Below are 22991 nucleotides of genomic sequence, written 5' to 3'. Positions count from 1 at the left end.
CTGAAGGAAAAACAAAAACTACCAGCTAAGAATTCTATATCCAGCAAAACTATCCTTCAAAAATAAGAGAAAACTTTAAGATATTCTCAAACAAACAAAACCCGAGGGAACTCATTACCATTAGACTTGCCTTACAAGAAATGCTACATGGAGTCCCTCAAGGTGAAATAAAAAGATGCTAGACGAGAACTCAAAGCCAAATGAAGATATAAAGTTCTCCGGTAAAGGTAAATATGTGAAAAAAAATGTACAAACCAGCACTATTAGAATTTTAGTTTATAATTCCACTTTTTATTTTTACAGGATTTAAAAAGACAAATGCATAAAATAATTATGAATCTGTATTAACTGGCACAATATATAGAGGTATAATTTGTGACAACAGTAATAAAAAGGGGGCAGAGCTGTAAAGGAGTAGAGCCTTTGTGACTGAAGTTAAGCTGGTGTCAACATAAAACAGAATGCCATAACTTTAGGACAGTATATGTAATCCCAATGGTAACCACAATCAAAATATCGACAGAATATACACAGAGGGAGATGAAAAGGGAATCAAAACTTATCACTAAAAAAAATCAACTAAATACAAAGAAGGTAGTAATGAAGGTGATGAGGGATAAAAAAAAAAACTATAAGACATACAGAAAACAAATAACAAAAGTAAGTGCTTTCCTATCAGTAATTACTTTAAGTGTAAATGGATTAAACTCCCCAACCAAAAGACAGAGATTTGCAGAGTGGATAAAAAAACAGTATCCAACTATGTGCTGTCTACAGGACACTCATGTTAGATCTACGGACAATCACAGGTTGAAAATGAAAGGATGGAAAAAAATATTCTATGCAAATAGTAACCAACAGAGAGCAGGGATGACTAATACCAACCAAAATAGACTTAAAGTCAAAAGCTGTTAGAAGACACAAAGAAGGACATTGTATAATATACATGGGTGTGTGTGTGTGTGTGTGTGTGTGTGTGTGTATGTGTGTATACACACATACACATATATACATACATATATATATATTCACACAATGATAAAAGGGTCAATTTAGAAGATATAATAATTATAAACATATATGCACAGAACATCAGACCTCCAAAGTATTTGAAGCAAATATTGACAATTAAAGAGGAAAAAGTGGCTCTATAAAAACAGGAGATTTCAACGCCCCATCTTCAGTAATAGAACAACCAGATGGAAGATCAGCAAGGCAAGGATACAGAGACTTGAACAGTACCACAGACCAAATGGACCCCACATGTGCACGGAGGACACAGCACCCAACAGCACAGAACACGTTTTTCTCAAATGTACACAGAACACTCTCTAGAATAAACCATATGTTAGGCCACAAAACAAGTTTTAATGAATTTTAAAAGACTGAAAGCATATGGAGTATCTTTTCCAGTCAGAATAAGATGAAACTAGAAGCCAGCAACAGAAAGGAAACTGGAAAATTCCTAAGTATGTGAATAAACAACCAGTATCTCAAAGGAGAAATTACAGGGAAGTTGGAAGATATCTTGATACAAATTAAAATGAAAACAACAGAACAAACGTATGAGATGCAGTGAAAGCAGTGCTCAGAGGGACATTCACAACTGTAAACACATTAGAAGAGATGAGAGCTCTCAACTCAACAACCTAACTTTTCACTTTAAGGAACTAGAAAAGGAGAAACAAACTAAACTCAAAGGTAGCAGAGGAAGGAAATAATAAATTTTAGAGCAGAGAAAATATACAGACTAGAAAAACAATGGAGAAAAAGCTACAAAACCAAGAGCTGGTTCTTTGGAAAGATCAACAAAATTGGCAAAACTTTAGTCAGATTAATAGGAGAGAAAAAACTCAAATAACTAAAAATCAGAAACAAAACAGATGGAGACACATTTATACTAAAAAAAATTTACTCCTTGCTTATCTGAAAATCACATTTAATCGGGTATCCTGTGTTTTATTTGCCTACCATGCAAATGACCAGCAGTTCCTTTGATCTGTGTGTGCTGGGAGTATCCCAAACCATTGACTCAAAGCAGTTTTTACTGATGTTCTAACTTCTTGGCGTCACACTTCTTATTTTTACAGAAGCAACTGGGTTAATTACTTTCATTCCTGCTTTTTCACTGTTTCCGATTATTACATGCAATGTTAAGATACTCCCCAAAATTCGCTTTAACGCCTATGCTTTGAATGTTGGGTGTGTCATGCGGCACCTTTTTGGTAGCAGAAGGATGTACCGTGCAATGTCCTCAGTGGTAACTTTACAACTACAAGAAGTCCTGCCGTCCCCCAGGCAGGGGCCTCCCCACGTACACTCCCCCCAGCAGAGCAGAGCCACTGGGCTGTGGGGACACAGACGGGGGTTTCCAGTTATCCGGGCGTCAAGGGCCCCTGGAGGCAACACTGAAATAGACCTCCAAAGAGACCCCGCCGTGGGGAGGGCTGGGCCCTGTGTCAAAGGTGCTGCGAGCCCCTGGCCTGAGGGCTCCACCCAGGCTGCGGCCACCACTGGGGGACGGGGAGGGGGAGGGAGAGCGTGCCCACCCTTACCTGGAGGGGCACCACCCTGGACATCAGGTGGTCAAAATAAAGGTCCACTGCGTCAGTGAAGCCCTTGTAGGTTGTCCTCAGCCTCATGCCGGAGTCCTGGAGTAGCCAGCTTGAACAAAGGGGAGGGTGGTTAGTTTTGCTGTCTGTGGGTTCGCCCTGGGCAGGGTGATGCGTGACAAAGAGGCAGGGTCAGAGAGCTTGGGAACGAGTGAGGACCTCTGAGCCACCTCCACTGGGCGGGGGTGGCAGGCAGGATGCTACACCACAGACTGGGGGCAGACACCGCTTGGATCAGGCCTGGCACAGCCCCGCGCCCCCCGAGGTCACAGCCCCGCGCCCCCCGAGGTCACATGCTTGCCTCCCGCAAAGGGCACAGCCCTGCATCCCCCGAGGTCACGGCCCCGTGTCCCCAGAAGTCACAGCCCTGAGGCCACTCTATTTCCAGCTTCAGGGCTGGCTGCCAGTCAGCGTGAGAAAGGCTTCTCATTGAACTCAAGGCCCAGTTTTCAAGCGTTTACTCCAGTCTCAATACAAAGGGGTGAGGAGAATGGAATGAGGAATCACAGGGTCAGAGGACACAGGTGCCACCTTCCAGGTCACCCAGAAGAAGAAGCATGAGATGCAGCTGAGAGGCCAACTCTGGTCCAGCCGCCTCCATGCCCACCTTCCCCTCATCAGTATTCAGAGCCCACTCATGGGAGGAGCTGGAGACCAAGATTAGTCCCTCCTGCAACCTGCCTGTGTGACCTTGCTCCCCAGGTGAGCGGAGCATCACTCCCAGAGCTGGAGCCAGGGTGTTTCCCCTCTCACATGAAATTCTGAGCAACACTGGTATTTTTACAAGAGGCTCTGATGCATCTTTCATCCTGATCTGAAGTCTGGAACGGGGTCAGAAAGCCATCGATCTGAGTCAGGTAACCCTGGACAAGGAGACGGCAGCTCCCTCGGGTCTGACCCCGTCTTATCTAGAGAGCTCTGTCTCTCATCCTCACCGGGATCCTGTGGGATTCCCAGTGCTCCCAGCTCACCCCCTCCCCGGGGCTGCCCCACCACCACGAGCCTGTCCTCCCCACGACCCAGACCTGCATGGACAGGTGAGTGCAGGGAGGTCTGAGCGCTGGAGCCCCTGCTGCTACTCGGCCAAGACTTAATCCTGTCCTCCCCCCATCTCCCGACTGGGGCCTGAGCCAGAGACATCGCTGACACACAGGTTTCTAATCCCCAGGTGTGGGGAGGCCACTCTGGCTGTGTGAGCCTTGCTGGGGGTGCCCTGGCCAAGCTGAATGGCCCAGGGACAGAGGAGACTGCTTGCCTGGGCCCCTAGGGTGGGGCGGGGTCACTCTAGAGATGAGAGTGTGAGGGCCCCCCAGGAGAAGGCCCAGCAGACAGAGCAGACGGGACCAGCCTCCTCCCCTCCCCCGCCAGCGGCGGGGCAGGGAGGGGAGGCTAACTGGCTGGAGCACTGAGGGTGGCTTCCTGCTCACAGGAAGACCTTTTTGCTGGAAATCAGTGGCCCCGAGGATGAGGACGAGGACTGGATGTGCTGCCCGGGGACTCTGGCCCAAGTCCGCATCTGACCAGACACACTGCTGACCCCCGTGGAGACCACACACCACGACGGCGCACTAAGGTCTGAGATCTGAAGACGAAGGAGGAAGCAAAGCAGCTGCTTCCCCTACACTTCCTCACAACACTGGGGCTTTAAAAACCTGCTTATCAGAAAGCGAGGCCGGTCAGGGGCAGACAAATAACCCGCGGAGTTCCGGCTCCACACGGAGGCCCAGGGCTGGGAGGATGGCGGCCCTGCTGCTCGCCACAAAAGGACCACGTGGAATCTGACCAGGGCCACAACTGGGGCATCACTTAAATGGGCCACTTATTCTGAAAAGGAACTTCAGGACAGAATGAAAAATAAACTTTGACAATGAAATTAAACCTACATTTCTGATTAGCGTTTTGCACAAGCACAGAATTCAAGTCAAGCCACTGCCGGAGGCCCCACCGCCCCCACCCCCAGCCCCACTCACCTGGGCAAGCCCCCGAGGTCCAGCTCACTGCAGACGTAGGGGCCCGGACGCAGGATCACCCACAGCCCGACCTCCGCGGCCAGCAGGACGAAGGCCCTAGGGAGCCAGAGTCACCAGCGCTCAGGCCTCAGAGCCAAGGGGCGGACAGCTCGGCACCACCGCGCCCCCTCCTCGCCTCCCCTCTTCTCACAGGGCTGGTGGCACTGAGGGCAGGACGCGGCCCCCACACACAGAGCAGGGGACACCCCCACCAGGTCACAGCAGAGGCCCCCAGCCTAGGACGTCTGCACAGCTCTCTGGGGCAGGAGGAGGGGCACAGAGGGGTACGGGGGTCCGACAGGGAGACTGGCCCGGATGGCCTTGCGGCCCTGGAGGGGCAGCCCCCGTCCCCGCCCAGGCGGCCGGAACGCATGGACCGCACTGCAGAGGGGGGCCCACCCCGGGGACGGGGCCGGACACCTCTGGGCACGGGGAGATGGCCTGGGCCCTGGGAGTAACAGGGTCACCACGGGAGCGAGTCCCCCGGGTCCTGGGAACAGGCTCCAGACCCCAGTCTCTCTCTGGCTCTCGGGGGGGTGGGGGGGGAGCAGAGTGCAGACGCCCGCGGTCCCCGCCCGCCCCAAGGAGCCCCGCCCCGCCCCGCCCCGCAGGGTCGCGGGCGCAGCAGCAGCACCTACTCCAGGTCCAGGTTCCCGGAGAAGTCGAACTTGCCTCTTTCTGGCTCGTGGAGGTTCCACGGGACGTAGCTGTGGCAGGAAAGAGAATTACAGGCATGAGCTGTTCATTTATTCCACTTCATCTCCCTAAAAATTAGCACTTTCTATCCCCAAAACCCGTCATGACGGTTGAAGATGTGTTTCCTAGGTGCACTGTCTTAATGGTGTCAGCACTGGAACCGAGAACTAATTGAGGAGATTTAGGGACCTCAGAGAAACCAGGGTAAGCCACCTCCTGTGGGGGGGGGGGGTGAAACAGGCCACAGGGGAGCCCGAGCGCGTCCCCCTCCCTCCCAGCCAGAGAAGTCGCTTCAGAGGAAACCCAGTTCAACGGAGGGTAAGAGGAACCCTCAATCATCAGCCCATGTTTGCCGCCGCCTCCAGAATCCCAAACCCGGTGACAGAATGGAGGTTCTTACTCTAAAGAGAAGACAAGGACACGAAGCAGGTCCTTTAAGGGACCCCGCTCAGGAGGCAGAGGCGTGGAGTCACACGTGGTAACAGTAAGGATGGCGGCTTCTCTCCTGGACCGGCCCCCCCCCCCCCGCCCCCGCTGTGGTGGAGCCTCCCCCCCCTGCCAAGCCTGCACAGGTAAAGGGAGAGGCTTGCCAGCTTCCAGTTCAGACTCAAGAGATTATACAGATTATCTGGCTTTAATAAAGCAAAATGCTCACCCTGCAATCTTGCCACCGGCTCCAGGAGCCCTACCACATGAGGACATCCCCCCCGGATCAGAACTCACATTTGCAATAAAAGGACCTTATTAGGTAGTCTTCCTGGAAAATTACACACTTTGTTCAGCTATGCTGTCCTAGCTCAGAACATCCCTGTAACTCTTTTTAGAACTGTCTTCAAAGCCAGTCCACAAAACACCAAGAGGCCCGGGACGCAGACCCCAGGACCTCTCCCAGGAAAGCGGCCTGGTGGCCAGGGCGGCCGCACTCACGTGGTCAGGGTGTTCAAGCCGCAGGCCCTCAGCTTCAGCAGGCGGTCCCTCCAGTACTCGCGGGGCACCCGGAAGTAGTGGATGGAGCCCCCAAAGATCCAGAAGGTGGAGTCCTCCAGCATGAAGTTCTGGCCTTTGGCCTGCAGCCCCGAGTGCCGGTGTCTCAGCCACGTGGGGACCAGGCCGTGCCAGCTCCACCTGCAAGGAGAGCAGTCGTCGGACGCCCATCCTGGGGGGCGAGCTGGTGTCCAGGCAGTGAGAGTGCAGCCGGGACAGGCTTCCTCTTGCCCGGTGTCCAGCTCCACACCCTCACCCTCCAGCCCGTGCACAAGACACACGCGGTGTTTCACACGGAGAATGTGCTCACAGCAAGGAGGAAGGGTCACACTGCACGGGGAGGGGTTTTAGGGCTGAGAAGCTGCCTGTGGGTGCTGGGACTCGGGGGGGAACTCGGGGGAGGACCCGGCTTCCTACGATGGCCAGCTTGACGAGGCCATCTGACTAAACACCGAAGCAGCGACTGCTTGGAACAGTACCTCCGAGCCACCTCATGGTCACAGCTGCCGGGCGTGAGGGGCAGAGACCTGGAAAGAGGCACCTGGTTAGGAACGGTGTCAGCTCTTGACCAGATTCCAGGTCTTACTGTGACCTGAAGATGGAGTGTTGGCCCAGGGACAAGCCGGCAGGACAGGGAGCCCCAGGGCGGGTTTGGGGGACGCTGGAAAGTCTTAATCCTGGAAGAAGCACCTCTTGGCATCTAGCGGTTTGGCCATGGGGAGGCCCTCAAACTGACCCTGAGACTCAGGGCTCCAAGAACCCCTCCTTCTCTGCTGCGCCCCATCTCCTGACGGCCAGAGGGAGCAGCGAGAGAGGTGGGAGCAGGAGTTTCCAGCCAGGAGTTTCGGAAAGTTGGAGACACACAACCAGAGTGAGTGCATCTGGTGCGAAAGCAGATTTTCCTTTGCTTTAAAAGTCCCTAAACCACTCTGGTCTTTCCACTCATTTTGAAACAATGGCTAAAACCACACGCTGGTTGAAACAGTCACGTGAGAACCAGAAGTCCTGACTCCAGACTCCCCTCCAGGACGGCTCCTCCTGCAGCGCCTCGGGTGGAGGCCCTGGGCGGACCCGCAGGCCCATGGCCAACACCCACTGAGCTTGCGGGCGGGCCCCTCTCCAGCTCTGGGTGCCCCCATCTCCGCCACCAGCACTGGCCTCCTTCTCCCACGTGCCGGTGGCTTCTCCTCCACCTACAAGGCCAAGGGCCTCAGCTCTGACTGTCCACATGCACACTCTGTGCTGTGGAGCAGCCAGGGCCCTGCTGCTCACTGGCCGCAGTCTTTAACGGTTCACACTTCAGCAACTGCATGTGGCGCACACACACAGCTGCTTGCACGAGCGTGAGCTCCTCAGAAAGCCCGCTCCCATCCCGCCAAAGCCCCTCCGAGCACCCAGCCCTGGGAGGACCCCGACATCTGCGGCCTCCGCCACCCAGGCAGGCCGGGGAGGACAGCTCCAGTCCTGAGAGCTGCAGGGAGTCACACACACAGCCACACGTGCGCGCGTGAGCGCACGCGCGCGCACACACACGGCAGGCCGGCTCTGCAGCAGGGACCATGTAGCTCCAGGGCCCCACACTCAGGAGGCCCCCGTGAGAGTGAGCTTGGGGCCTGACAAGCAACCCCACACCCTGATGGCACAAGACGTGGCTACAGTGGCCACCACGTCACCACATGCAAACATATCCCCACCCTGAAAGTCTTAGTGATGCTTAAACGAGGTCCCCGTTTTCATCATGTGCTGGGCCCCACTGGGCAGCCGGCTTCATGACGACAGAGGACAGCGGCCAAGTGCACAGGTAACTGCTGAACGAAGAACCCACCTAAACCACCTAAACCAGCTGGGCAGAGCCGGAGGGGACTTCGTGGAGAAGAGGGCGCTTGAACCCAGGGATACAAGAACACACAGTAAACCGGGGGCAACAGCACAGACGTGAAGGCCAGTGTCCTCGGGGAACGGCCAGCAGACGGGCGGGAGAGGGTGTAGATGGTCCACTCCAGCCCGCTGGCCTCACCACACAGCCAGCGCCTGGTCCTTGCCGGGTCCATCCAGAGGTGGGGACGCTTCCCTGCGATGGCAGTGGCCATGTGTCCACTGACGCCAGTCATGAAAGGCTGGGCGGTACCTTGTATACTTTTCTGTCTGTGTCCTTTCTCCAGTCACTTGTTTCTATTGTGTTTTGTGTAGTAACAGACTGGGAAGCACGGCTTTGGACGGGAACCGTGGGCGGGCCTGGGGCCACTGCGACACATGGACGGACGGCAGGCTTGCTGACCAGGGCACCTGCCTTCTCTCCGGCCGGAGCTCATATTAACACCTTCTGAATTCCTGTTGCCTTTGTCTTTGCTTCGTTGTGGGTGAGCAGCCTCTCGGTCCTAGAACAACCTGGACAGCGGGCCTCAACCCCGACCTGATCGTCCTCTGGACTATTCTGCTCTGTCTGCAGCCTCCTGAGAGGCTCCTGGCAGGAGGTCCCGTGTCAGGACCCTGGCGGGGCCTCACACAGCCTCACGGTCTCCGCGATCCTGTCACTGGCACCCCTCCTGCAGGCACAGCGCAGGCTGCCAGGGAAACGTGGAGCAGAGACCCTCCTGGAGCAGGGGTGTCATCGGGAGGGGACGGGGGGAGGGAGGGGGGAGGGAGAAGCCTGCTCATACTTCACACCATCCTTGAGGACAGAGGGCACGGTCTGCAGGTCACGGGATGTGGTCAGAGGGACCGAGTGGACACGTTTGGTTGAAAATGGGCAGATGAGCAGGTGACAGTCTCACAGCACCCCTCCCATGAGCCGGGCCCACAAGTGGGTTCCCAGCCGGTGGTGGGGGAGGGCCAGACCCCATCCCCTCCTTGAACAAAGTGCGCTAATCAGGACAGGCCTGGAGCACCCCCTGCCCTGCCGCAGGGCGTCCCTGCGTCCCCTGTAGGTGCAGCAAATGGTGACCACGACTGGGTCGGGGTGGGATAGGCGGGCCTGCCATGGGGTCACACAGACGTGCCCAGATCCAGACAGGCTGGCGTCCACGCACCCAGAAGCGGCAGAGACAGAGTCATCAAGCCCTGCAGGGTGTTTGTCTCCAGCAGCGACAGGGCAGCACTCACACAATTTCAGGCTGACCAAGGCTGTGGACAAGCTGGTATGCGAGGTAGGACCCTGCAGAAATGGTCCTCAGTTCGGTTCCCAGAACCTGAGTCCCTGCTGGTCCTGAGGGTTGAATGGCTTGGTTCCACACATAACATGCACTTGCTAATCTGAGATGATGACTTAACAAACCCAATTTCCAGGTGCTCTGGGACCGACTAGGGCCCCTAAGCAGAGGGTCAACGGAATCTGGGTCGAAGGCATCGTACTAAAGATGCTGACCAAGAACGCTGTCACCTCTCCACCCGTCCAAGTGGCCGGGTTCTCTCAGACGGACACGTTAAACTGCCCGGACGACACATCCTCACTTGGGTCCAAAATACAAATTTCTGTCTATCACTCTCAAGATTCTGATGTGGCTCCAATTTCCTTGGCCACCCCAACCCCCTGAACTGCCCACCGGGGATGTCTGGGCCTTGCCTTCAGCCCTGTACATGCCCCCTCAGCTGGGGAAGGAGGGACCACCCACTCCCTCGCCCCAGCCGGTGTCCCTAATGCCTCTGCTCTAAAAGACTGCCTCCTGGATCAACCCTTGGGCCCCAAGGACTTCGGCCCCGGGAGACGGAGCTCTGTGCGCAGGCCTGGCCCAGCTTCCTGGATGTGCTCCTTGGCCTGGGCCTGAGGGTCTGGTTCCTCCTTTGCTGGGAGAGGTACTGAATACTTCCAAAGGGCTTGGCCTTCCGTCCAAAAGCAAGCCACTGATTCCGCGGGGATGCCCAGTCGTCCTGCAGCACCACTCAGGTCTGTGGCGTGGCTGCGGCTCCAGGAAGGCCCCAGGCACGCCAGGCACTGGCCGGCACCAGGCTGCGGCAGGTCAGGTGGGGCCACATCTAGAGACCACAGGGCTCTGTGCGCAAACAAGTGTGTACCAGAGAAAGGCTTGAGACCCCCTTGTGAAATGACGATATCGCCTCCTTAGTGATCACCCACACAACAACCACAAAAGTGACCTGACGTTACAAGCCGCCGCGCTCTTTCTTTGGGAAAAATTTCCATTGCCAGCATCGTAAACAGAAAGAGTGCCACATCTGAGCCCCGGGGGAGAGGACGGCTCTGTAAGATAACCCCAAGGGCTCCCCTGACGACGGGCTTCCACACTGGGAGATGCCTGCGGAGTCGGAAAAGAAGGACTTCATCAAACAGGGGACAACGTGGTGAACAGCCTTTAAAATCCACCACATGGGGCCGACAGACCTGGGTATGTAAGAGTGGGGCTCGTTCTTACAAGACGCTCTGAGCACAAACAGAATTTCCCCGTCAGGTTCAGAGCGCAGCCCGATCCAACAGAAACGGAACATGATGTTGATTTACTTACTCTAACTTATTTTTACTTACTTCAAATGTCCGTCAGGATTTAAAATGAGTATCTCCAAGGGTCAGCCATTCTAGGCACAGAAATACACCCAACAGATACTCCCTGCAACGTTGCAGCAACCGATGCCCAGGAGGAGGGCTGTTTGAATAAGCCTGAGCCTCGGACACAAGGGGAGACGCTACAGCTTCCGGCCTCTGTGCGGGGCCCCAAGAGAAGTGGTTGCTGGGACCTCCTCCGGTGGGGGAGAGGGCGCCCAGGGGCCAGGACCGGGAGAAGCTCATTTTATTCAGCTATTCCATCCTCTTCACAGATGATGCAGGCACAAAGTAAATTTGGCATGAACACACAATGTGCTTTTGTAAGGGGGGCCCAGCCACCGTCCTGCAGCGGGTACCAACCCATAGTCACCACCCGAGACCCCCTCAAGACAGGCCTGCCTCCCCACCATGGGCCTCTGGGGACCCCACCCCGCCCTTCCATCCCAGGGGGGGCCCCTCCCCAGGGGACTCTCTGCCAGCACAGCCTTTAATATCCAGGCAATCAATTTAAGCAAAAGGTAGAACGGAGTGGAGAGGAAGCAGCAGACGCCCCCTCTCCAAAAGAACTCAGCAGGATCAAGGGGGCGGGCGGGGGGGCGGACTCCAGAGTCCTTGGCAGGTACTACATGTTCTGAAAAGATCTCTCTAAGCTCCAGCATCTCCCAAATCTGCATCAGAAGAGCACTCAAGGTGACATAATGGAAGATGAAAAGCTTTTATCTCACCAGCCCCTTACCTGCACGAAGAGGGAGAGAACTCCTTGGCCAACTTCCTGATACCTGTGGCTCCTTAGTGCTGAGTTCCCAGTGGTCTCCTGGGACAACACACCCTCACTGTCCGCGTGCTTGCTGAGACCCTCTGGTCCCCTCTAGCTGCCAGCTCGGACTGTCCCGAGACTCTCAGAGCCCACGCCACCCTCCGGCCCAGGGTGGCTCAGACACCTCCTCCCCACCTGTGCCACTGCCTCGGGTGTGAGCTTCCCCCCCAGGGGTCAGAGGGGTGGCACTTCCACTGCCAGATGAATAGGACAGCGTGCAGAGAGCCCCCCCAGGGAACGCAACTCAGGCCTCATGCACAGAGCCCAGAACAGGCAAAACTCATCAAATCAGTGACCTCTCAGGAGCCCAGGATGAGAGGCAGAGCTGTGCACTTGCCCTTCGAAGACAGACTGGCCATGATTCGGCCCAAACAAAGTGACCTGGTTCTGTGGCTGAGTGACCCATCTACCCCAAGGGGTCTGGGGGGGTCCTTGTCCTCTGAGAGGATCTGGGGCCTGAGATCCAAACAGTGCTGGGGCAGGGGAGACACGAACGCACCAGAGAAGGCGAGAGGTGTGTGGTCTAACTGACGGCCTCCTCTTTGCTGACTCTGCCAGCTAAGCTCTCAGGTGTGATGGGTGCCGAGCTAACCAGACCACTGCTCAGGGATGCACTGATATTAAAAGAAAGCCCTGAGTGGGCACCACGCCCTGACAACACCGGCTCGCATCCCTGTGTCCAGGCAGCTGGAAGAGGCGGGAGAGTGAGGCCCAGAGCCGTGGTTCCCTGACATAGACCCACGCGTCCTGGACCTCAGACAACATGCTGACAGAAGGAGGCCAACGAGACAGAGGATGTACCTCAGGGTCACACTTCTGAAAAACTCTAGAAAGTGCAAACTAATGTGTGGTGGCAGAAAGCAGCACGTCACGGCTAGGGAGGTGGGTACAGGGAGACGCCAGGGCCTCGCAAGCACTTTCTGGGGCTGATGGGTACTTTCACTATCTTCACTTCAGCGATGGGTCCATGGGCGGGTCCACATATCAAAACCTGGCAGATTCTCCCTGCCAAACACGTGGTTATTGCATGACAATCACCCTGCTATCAAGGTAACTTTTTAAAAGACCTTTCTTCAACTAAAAACCAAAGGGTAAAATCTTCCTGAAAAGTCCTCACGGTCCTCCTGTTTCTTGGATATGATGTAATCAAACAGCTGTGATTGACCAGGAACCAGCCCAAGGTAAAGATCATTTTTTAAAAAGTGCAGCACTATATACGACAGCTAAGAAGACGTGGAAGCAACCTAAATGTCCGTCAACAGATGACTGGATAAAGGAGCTGTGGTATATTTATACAATGGAATACTACTCCGCCATAAAAAAGAATGAAATAATGCCATTTACAGCCACATGGATGGACCTAGAGATCATCATTCTATGTGAAGTAAGCCAGAAAGAGAAAGAAAAATACCATATGATACCACTCATAGGTGGGATCTAAAAAAAGAAAAAAGAAGACATGAATGAGCTTATCTACAAAACAGAAACAGACTCATACACATAGTAAACAAACTTATGGTTACAGCAGAAGGGAAGGGGGTGGGAAGGGATAAATTGGGAGTTTGAAATTTTCAGATACTAACTACTATATATAAAATAGATAAGCAAGTTTCTTCTGTAGAGCACAGGGAACAATATTCAATATCTTGAAGTAACTTATAATGAAAACGAATATATGTATGTACATGTATGACTGAAACATTATGCTGTGCACCAGAAATTGACATATTGTAAACTGAATATACTTAAATTAAAAAAAACTCAGACACAAAAGCTGCAGCCGAGCAGCCCCTCCCCCATCCAAATACCTGCCTCTGATCCTGACAGCTTCGCCCCACAAAGTCATCAGCCAAGTAGCCAGTCCCCAGGAGACCTCTGTCCCACTGGCCACACCCACATCCCCAACACCAGCTGGCAGAGGCCCCACCTCCCACTCAGTTAATGACCCAGTCAACCTAGAGTAGGGCAGGGAGAGGAAGCCACAAAGGATGTTCTGCTTAGGCCCCCAGACGTAATCCCTGCTGTCCAGCGCAAGCTGGGTGGAAGGCCCCCTGGGAGGGTGATGCAGTCCAAAAGACACCCGGAAGACGAGTCATCCAGAGGACGCTAAGAGGCGGCCCTGAGCTAGGTTCAGAGCCGCTCTGGCCTCTGTCTTACCTGCTCAGAAAGAAGGCTCAGCGGGAAAAACACCTTTCCTAAGCATTCCCACCGCTTCCGGGGCTCAAGACACAGCCGTTCTTTCTCTGTGGCTCTTCCCAGCAGCCCCACGAGCCCCAACCAACTCCTACTGAGGCCACTCCACCCGGGGACATGTTCACTCACCCTGAGAGCCCAGGCTTCCTCATGGCCACTCGGCTGCCTGACACCTTGCCCTCTGTCCTGCCAGACACCCACAAGCACCCACCCCCACTTCCCCTGGATGGCCAGGGTGTACCACCTGCCTGTCTCAGGCCCCTCAGAGCCACCCCCCAGTGACCTGTCTGGGTCCCCTGCAGAACTGCCACGTCCTTGACCTCCAACAGTGGGCACAGCACATGCTCCCTGCACACTTCTGGCCTTTCTTCCTGGGGGACTGGTTCCTGGACATCCTGCCGTAGGCCACAGGTGCTGAGGAATCCCCCTGGGTTTTGCATCAGCCTCGCAACTACAGGTGCCAGGACCAGTCAACCAGGAAGGGGTAAGTGGCCACAGACAGGAAAGAAGACATCTTGGGAACAAGTGGAAAACAAAATACCCCTTAAATCTTCTGGGCCCCAGAGTGAGAAGCGCACCATCTCCTTATCCCAAACAACACCGTGACGTCCTACCTCCCAAACAAAGACGACACCTAGGTCTTGGAAAGGGGTAATGGGAAGAGTCAGGGGCCCTCCATCAAAAGTGTCCCTCCCTATCTCCTGGAGGAAGTCCAGAGAACCTCCGACAGGGACAGAGAAGAAGCAAAAGATAAAGCCGATGGTGGCATGCCTGCCGCCAGGTCCAAGGGCTCAGCCTTCAGCTGCAACACTAACTTTCCTGCCAAAGCACTGGATACTGTGGCCTGCCTTCCCAGCAACACCGGAGGTTTTGAATATGGAAAGTGCGAGTCATTGACCTCAAAGATAGGGTCAGGGCTGTAGCATCCTATAAACAGACACAGTTTAGGAAAATTTGGGGCTCCAGCATCCACACTGGCTTTGGGTAAATTATTCTATCACTAAATGCACCCCCAAACATTTTGTAAGGGGCTAGTGCAGAGGGGTAAGCCGGTGACTGGTGGGAGAGTGGAGAGAGAAGGCTCATCAATCCTAGAACAGGGCAAATGCACCCAGGGTAGGATCTTGGAGGACCCTTGGGACAGCGTCCTCGTGACTGCACTGGGCAGGCCAAATTGACCTTAGTGTGAGCCCTGGAGCTCTGGCCTCTGCCGAACAGAGAAGCCTAGCACTAGGCTTGGCAGGAAATGTGGGGACCTGGGAGAAGAGCAGAGGGGGCTCCGCAGGAAGACTAGGGGCGCGCGGCTCTGGGGACGTCGGAGAGGGGTCTGAAGGCCCGTTCTGCGGACCTCCAGGAGGAGAAGGAATGGGGAGCCCTGGGCACAGACGCCCGGGGACCGGGAGCGCAGCACCTGGCGTCACCCAGGCCGCTGGGAGCGCAGAGGGACCGGGTGCCGGCGCTCCAGATCAGAGAGGCTGGAGAGCGGGTCCCGTGGGGACTCGGGCTTCGCGGGCGGCGGTGCGCGGGCTCATGGGCTGGCTCCCCGGTGCGAGGGGAGGCGAGAACGCAGGTGTGCAGGGCTGGGAGTCTGCTCACCTGCGGAGCACCAAGAAGCTCAAGATGACCAGCAGCAGCAGTCCGAGTGTGCGGCCCGGCCGCCGCCGAGCGCTCCACGTGGGCATAGCGCGTCCGCGGCTCCTTCACCTGCTCACAGAGCTCCAGCCAGCACTCCTCTCCGAGGCTCGCCGCGGGGGCGGGGCCGGTCGCCGGGGCAACGCGTCCCCGCCCGCCCGGCCGTCTGCGCTCATTAGCTGCTGCCCACGGTCCCGCCCCCGCGCCGCTTGGCCTAGCGCGGCAGGGGCGGGGCCTCGCCGGAGAGGCGCCGGTAGGGGCGCAGGTAGGGGTGCTGGTGGGGGTCCGGCGGTCTGCAGCTCCCCCGCGCCCCGGGTCCCCGCCTGCCTCCCGCGCCCCGAGAGGACTCCGAGTGTTGGGGGCTCCTTTCCTGCTCGCGATGTGCAAACAGGTGCAGGCGTACAGGGCGCGCATTGCACACCCAGCCCTTGCACACTCGCAGAGCACAGGGATGAAGTCACCCCGCTGCGCTGCATTAGCGAGCAGGTGCTTAAAGGCTCCTGAAAAGCCAACACAAAATCTTAGAACAATTCGGGGGTTGAAGTAAAAAATTTCTTAAGTGGTGTCTTATGTGAAAAGCTAGAACATTTGTAGCTTAGTGTGGCTCCTGTTCAAATAGGGCGGTGCGGGGTTGCGAGGGGAAACGTGGAAATATTTTCCGATTTTAGTTCCACAGGTCTCGTTCTGGACCTGACGCTCACCACTTTCAATATTTTAACTTTAAAAAAGTGCAGATAAAACCTCACAGTTTAGGAAAGGATGGATAAAATTCTTATTCTGGCACAGAATTATGTCACAAAGGACGTTGTGTAATATATGGGCAAAATTAATATTTTCTAACCATCACAAACCCAACTTATCCCAAGAACAAAATTCAAATTTTACTGAAAGAAAATCTGAAACACTTTCTAAGGAGGCTGATGTCTTTTTCACAGCATCAGAGTTTCTAGAAAATGTCCCCATTGCATGCTTTAAAACCATTCCCTGCGCTCGTACATAGCTTTGGACTCATAAAGCTGATAAGAACACAACGGATTTTACTTCTAGAACAAAGACATGCAGAGTTAGCGTGAAGGGTCCCATTTCTAACATTAAGCAAATATTTAGTCAAGTAGCAAAAGGTAAGCCAACGAGAGGCAAAAACAAACGCACAAACAAGAGCAGGGGAGGGGCTGGCGGGGGAGGGTGACTCAGAGCCAGAGAGGGGCACGGGGTGGGAAGCTCAGAGAGCAGTACCTCCCCCTAAGCACATGCGCCGAAATCAGTACCTTCTTTCCACTTCTAAGTCATAAAATTGATTGGTTGTTGTTAAGACTGTGATGAAAATATTTTGACATAACTGGGGTAGAAGGTAGCCCATGAGACTGGGAGGCAGTATCAGCCATTAGTCCCCTTTCGAGCTGCAGAGGCCCATCCCCAACACACCCACAGTCTCCCCTGGGGCTGAGCAGTGAGCCCCCACAGTCCCGTAAGTCGGGGCACCCTTAAGTTATTTAAACAGCACTGGCATCTCCATTTTTTCCCGGATAGTAGTAAAACTTGTTAACACGGGCTATAAAAACCCGGAAATCCTCAGGTCATCCCTGTGTCCTCTGTTTTTATTTATGGAACAAAAATGTAAATAACTCAGTGCTAAAGAAAAAATCATGACCTCTTACCCTGCTGGGACGCGCAGACCTATGAACACACCCTCCTCACGGCTTAAAAACAATCTTGCTTTATGTGGACTTAGTGATGCCAGGATGGCTACAGAGGTGGCACTAACAGAGGTGTGTTTGCTGACGAGCCAGGACTTCTGGTTTTAAAATATTCACAAGATACTCCTTCAAGATACTCCTTTCCGAAATGTTTGATGATCTTGACCCGAAGCAGAACATGAAATCCTCAAATCGCTGGGAACAGAAGCTGCAGTTGAATGAACTGGCTGATGGGCTGTGAACAAAGCGGTCTGGCCAGGCATGTGGGGCGTGAACCCTGATTCAGAGCCATCACGACCCACACAGGCTGCCTTTCTGGTGCCGGGGGGTCTGGTTCAGAAAAAATTTAAAAAAAGTTTTCCTAAAAAAATGAAGTCCCATGGGTCTCCTCAGCCCACCACTCTGAGTCAGAGCTCCAACAGACCCAGAGAGGTGAGTCCTTCCCTGAGAGTCCCTGAATCCCACATAGCCAGCGGGAAACAGAGGTGTGAGCACAGAGCCCAGGGAGAGGGAAACTGGTTATCACTGGGAGCTAGCACACGGAGACATGTGAGAAAACCAGTCCCATCAGACTAACTGCATCAGCTGACTCACTCTTCATTTTCAATAAGTAACAAACGGGCTTATAGGTCAGACAGTCACAAGTCCTGCTTCTGAGCTACTGCCTTAAGTATGACGCACCTGAATTTTAGGAAAACATGTGACAAAACCCCTCCTGAAGTCACGAGGACAAGATGCAGAACGTGGCCGCTGTGGCAGAGCAGTCACTCGGGCCCCAGCCAGCACGTGACCAGATCAGGGTCCTGGGGCCCGGACTTCCAGCCCCTTTGCTCTGGGTCCCTCAAGAAGTCAAGTTATCACATCACGTTGCCAGAGTCTTGAGCAAAGAAATAGGGACATAGGGAATCCCAGGAATAAGCAAGGGAATTTCAACCCTGGACAAAAATAAAGTAGAAAATCCTCATCGCTGGAAAATGAAAAAGGAAAGCAAGGCCCAGTTCAGATGAGCGATCCAGGCCTCTCCCCCACAAGGTGCACTGGAGGGGCTGGAAGGGGACTGTGTGTTAGGAAGGACTGCACCCACCTCATGCTGGCCATGCTGGCCCCAAAATGCCACTTTTCAGCTCAGTCTTTGGGAGGCCGAAAAGCCAAAGATCTGACCGCACAGCAATTCCTTCATTAAGAAGAAATCGACCGTGTTTAACATCCACTGTGCCTGAATGGTCTTCTAGGTGCTTGGGGTACAGCAGTGGACAAACACAAAACTTCTACAGAGGAAGAAAACAACAAGAATGAACAAACAAATCAGTAAATTGCAGCCTTTGTTCACGGGCAATAAATCCTATGGCACAAAGGAAGTGGGTGAAGGAAGGAGGATGGAGGGCCAGAGGGTGCACAGCGGAGGCCTCCCTGAGAAGGTGTCACGGAGCAAAGAGCTGAGGGGGAGTGCTCCTGCGCACAGAGGCCTGGACTGGAGGAAGCGCCATCCGAGCAGAGAGACCTCCAGTGCGAACGCCCTTGGGAGGCACAGTACACGGTGTTCCAGGACCTGCGGGGGTGGGGGCCTGCAGGGGGTGAGGCCAGACAGGCCTTCCCGGGCAGAGCTTGACAGTGAATGAGACGGGAGCCAGGGCAGGCTTTGGACGGGGCATCAGCTCTGCTTTAAAAGATCGCCCTGGCTGCTGGGAGTGAGCAAGGGCAGCATGAAGGAGCTCAGATTGGGGGCTACTGCAATAGTCCGTGTATGAGATGGTGCTGGCACAGACGGGCAGGAGCCATGGTGTGGAGGGAAGTGTTGGAAATATTTGTCAAGCAGAGACAAGAGGACTGTTGTGATTCCTGGGTGGTTTGTGGGGTGAGAGAAATAAAGAGGACTCGAGAATGACTCCAATCACTGGGCCTGAGAAAGGGAAAGAGCCAGAGGAGGTTTTCCACCTGAGATGGAGGAGGCTGGGAGGGACGCCTGCAGGGGAGTCTCCAGGCTCAGCCTGGGCCAGCTGGCCCTGAGACAGCTGCTAGACCCGAGTGCAGACACTGTGTGAGCTGTTGGACTATAGCCTGCCGTTCAGGGAGAGGTCCGGGGTGGAGATGGAGATTCAGGAGTCGACAGAGTTGGTATTTAGAGGCATTAAGCTGGATGAGATCCCCCGTGAAGGAAGAGAGGACGGAGAAGCGGACCAAGGTTGAGCGCTGGACACCTGACATGGAGAAAGAGGAGGAACCAGCAAAGGTGGACCGGAGGGAGTACCTATGAGGGGGCAGAACGTTCACCAAGGCAGTGTCCTGATGGAGAGACGGTCCCGAGGAGGAGGGCCTGCTGGGTTGCGTCCCCTGCGCCCAGAGGTCACGTTAAGGAGAGACTGGGGGTCAGCCGTGGCTTAGTTGGCGGAGGGTTTGGGTGATGGCGATGCAGGCAGGTGTGGTGGGGTTGGGGCGGCTGGAGTAGGTTCCAAGGGGGAAGAGGGATCTGGGAGTGAACAGAGGACACGTTCCAGGATGTTTGCTGGAAGGAGGAATGAACAGATGGGAATGCAGCAGGTGGCGTGGGGCCTGAGTCAAGGGCATGGCCCTGCTTTCATCTCCACTGTAGGTGGGGCAGCCACGGCGTGCTTGGACACACAGTGATCGCGCGCAGAGGAGAGTGACCAGCAGCGAAGCAGGAGAGACTGTGGAGGAGTGAGCGGGCAGCACCCCTGAAGAGGTGCAAGCGGGTGGGGCCTGTGGCCGAGGGAAGGGCAGGCTGGGCCTGTGACGTGCACGAGGGAGGCAGAGCGAGCTCCAACCAGAGCGGCAGGGCGCTGCAGAAAGGAGAGCCACGTTTGTCATCTGAATCTGTCAGCTTGCTTTGGTAAGAATTTACAAGGCATTTCTTTTTAATCTTTGAATTTTCAGCCATTTTGTGTCCTTATGTTAAGGTGTGTCTCTTATACACCTCATACACTTAGGGGTTTTTAAAAATCATGTTAAACTTTTACCTTGTTTTTAGGTTTTCAAAAAATATTTTTATGGTGGTAAAATACACATAATGTAAAATTTATCAGTTTAATCATTTCAAGTGCACAATTCAGTGTCATTAAATGCATTCACTTTGTTGTACAACCAGCAACACTGTCCCTCTCCGGAACTTTTCATTATTCCAACCAAAAGAAATATGTTTTCACTGTTGAGACACCAGGCTCCGCTTCCTTTTGGCCAAGTAACCAAAGTCAGGAAACCGCACAGGAGGATCGTCAAGGCACCGCTAATACGTGAATGAGGTTGACTTGTGCTCTGACTTGCTTCTAGGTTTCAGGGAAGTGAATTCCTGGAAGACAGTCCTTTATTTGATGCAATTTTATAACCCGGGGGTTCTATCCTCTCTTTTTAGCCCCGCTCTTCAGTGCTTCCTCACCCAAACCACGTTCTCCAATATAACAAGGTATTTGTGGTTCCCGGAACGTTCCAGGACCCTCTGACACTTGCCCGTGTACCTCCCCTGAAATGCTGTCACGGCCGTCTGTGCCTGCAGGCATGCAGTTGGCTCATCCAGAGAATCTTGTGGAGCCGCGCTCTGCGCTCGGTGCTGGGAAACACGGCTGGACAGGACTTGATTCTGCATTAACTCAGGCACTGGGGTCCTGGAGGGAGATGGACACTTGTCCTTTACGTCTTTTTTTCTCGCACTTCTATTGAGACATCACGGACATGCACAGGAAGCATGTGAGCTGTGTGGCATGGTGTGACTGACAGACACCGTGACGCGGTGGTCACAGTGAGCTAGGGACTGTACCTCCTCTCACACAGACACAAATCAAAGAAATAGAAATTTTCTTCTTGTGACGAGAGCTCTGAGGATTTACTCTCTTAACAACTTGAATGCAACACATATCACAGTTATAATGTTGCACAGTACGCCCCTTGTACTGCTTTATCCTAAAACTGGAAGTTTGTACATTTCCACCGCCTTCATCCAGCTCCCCTTCCCCCACCCCTGCCTCTGGAAACCACAAATCTGGTCTCTGTTTCTATGAGCTTGTTTGTTTGTTTTTAAGTATGACTGACCTACCGCACTGTGTTAGTTCCTGATACACAACACGGTGATTCGGTGTTTCTATACATTTCAAAGTGATCACCAGAGCCAGTCTGTTACGATCTGTCACCACACAGAGATGTGACGCAGTTCTTGACTACACGCCCCGCCCGGGACAGAGCAGCGTACAGACATGTGGTTAGCTTACACTGCTGACTTCTTAAGTTCAGATGCATTTTAACAACCTTGCATTTTCACCCGTTTTTGACGTATTTTACCTTTCCTGTTTGGTGTCTCCCCTAACTACTTACTGCAGATACAGACGATTTTATTACTTTTGTCGTTTAATCTTCTCACTAGCTTTATCATGGTTGGTTTACTACCTCCACTCTCTTTGCCTTTTCAATGCGAGTTCCCTTTTCTAATTTTCATGTGTCTGCTGTGGCCTTTTCTTCTCCCTCCGAGAAGGCCCTTCAACAGTCCTTGGGGCGCTGGCTGGGTGCTGCGATCTCTCACCTCTTGCTTGTCTGGCAGCTTTTGGCATCCCCCTCAAACCTTAACAAGAGCCTCGCGGGACAGAGAGTGTTCTTGGTTGTAGGTTTCTCCCTTTCATCACTTTAAATATATTGTGCAGATTTCCCTTCTGTCCTCCAGAGTTTCTGCTGAAAGGTCAGCTGATAGCCTCTTGGGAGCTCCCTTTAAGAAATGTGTTGCTCTTCTCTTGTTGCCTTAAATATTTAAATATTTTCTATCTTTAACTTTTGCCATTTTAATTACAATGTGTCTTGGTTCCCTTTAGGTTGATCCTGTTTGGGACTCTCCGCGCTGCCTGGACCTGGATGTCTGTTTCCTTTCCAAGGTTAGGGAAGTTTCCAGCTACAATGTCTTCAAGTGTGCTCTCTGCCCCTCTCCCTCCCCTCCCCTCCTCTGGGACCCTATAATGCTGCACCTGCTGTTGTCCCAGGGTCTCTTAAACTGCCCTCAGCTCTTCTCTTTTTTCCTCTCTGTTCAGCTTCAGTGACTTCCGCTGCCCTGCCTTCTAGCTGATCTGCTCCTCTGATTCATTTAGTCATCTGTCTAGTCCTTCCAGCGTATTTTTCATTTCAGTTGCTGTGTCTTCACGTCTATTTGGTTCTTCTTTACGTCTTCTAACTCTTTGTTAAAAACGTCTAACTTCTCACTCTGCGTATCCACTCTCCACCCAAGTTCTCTGATCATCTTCACCATCAACACTCTCAACTCTTTCTCAGGTAGCCCGCCTGTCTCCTCATTACTTAGTTCTTCTTCTGGGGTCTTAGTTGGTTCCTGCGTTGTGAACATATTTCTCTGTCGCCTCATTTTGCCTCAGTTGCCATTTTGTTTTTATTTCTATGTATCTGGTAGGTTGGTTACGTGTCCCGACCGTGCAGAAGTGGCCTCTTGTAGGAGACACCCTGGCCCCCCAGCAGCACACTCCCCTCCGGCCACCAGTGCCACATACGCAGGGCTGACCTTTATTTGAGCTGCGTGGGCCCCCCTGGGGTGGCGGGCTAGGACTGTGTCTGGTGGGTGTGGTTGGCCCCTAGGCTGCAGGCTTGCCAGGTCTCGCCTTGTGCAGGGGCTGCCGGCCACACTGGTGGGCAGGGCAAGTCACGAGGCGATGGCTGCAGGGCCCTGGGGGTCCCAGGGCTGGTACCGGTCCACTGGTGGGTGGTCATGGGGCTGAGGGTCCCAGATCGAGTGCTGGCCTGCTGGTGGGCTGGGCCAGTTCCCACTCGGCTGCTGCGGGGCCCGGGCTGTCCCAAGGCTGGTCCTGGCTTTGGATCCAGCCCCGCTCCTGTGCGGGCCAACGATGACTTTTACCTTTT

General features: G+C 53.9%; 1 protein-coding gene across 2 annotated transcripts in view; it reads right to left on the bottom strand.

Moving 5' to 3' along the window:
* The window catches only part of LOC105065390 (beta-galactosidase-1-like protein 2), a 30851-nt gene extending 15319 nt beyond the window's left edge, over positions 1–15532 (bottom strand). For both annotated transcript variants that reach the window (XM_010950480.3, XM_074357222.1), the window contains exons 1-5: positions 15403–15532; positions 6245–6442; positions 5260–5328; positions 4583–4678; positions 2556–2664 (exon numbers count right to left, since the gene is read on the bottom strand). In XM_010950480.3, coding sequence (XP_010948782.2) covers positions 2556–2664; positions 4583–4678; positions 5260–5328; positions 6245–6442; positions 15403–15488 — 558 coding nt within the window. In that variant the 5' untranslated portion in view covers positions 15489–15532. The remainder of the gene's footprint in view (positions 1–2555; positions 2665–4582; positions 4679–5259; positions 5329–6244; positions 6443–15402) is intronic.
* Positions 15533–22991: the final 7459 nt, after the last annotated feature.

The sequence above is a fragment of the Camelus bactrianus genome, chromosome 33 (assembly GCF_048773025.1).
Source record: "Camelus bactrianus isolate YW-2024 breed Bactrian camel chromosome 33, ASM4877302v1, whole genome shotgun sequence".
Classification (NCBI taxonomy): domain Eukaryota; kingdom Metazoa; phylum Chordata; class Mammalia; order Artiodactyla; family Camelidae; genus Camelus; species Camelus bactrianus.
This window is presented reverse-complemented; position numbering and strand designations above follow the sequence as displayed.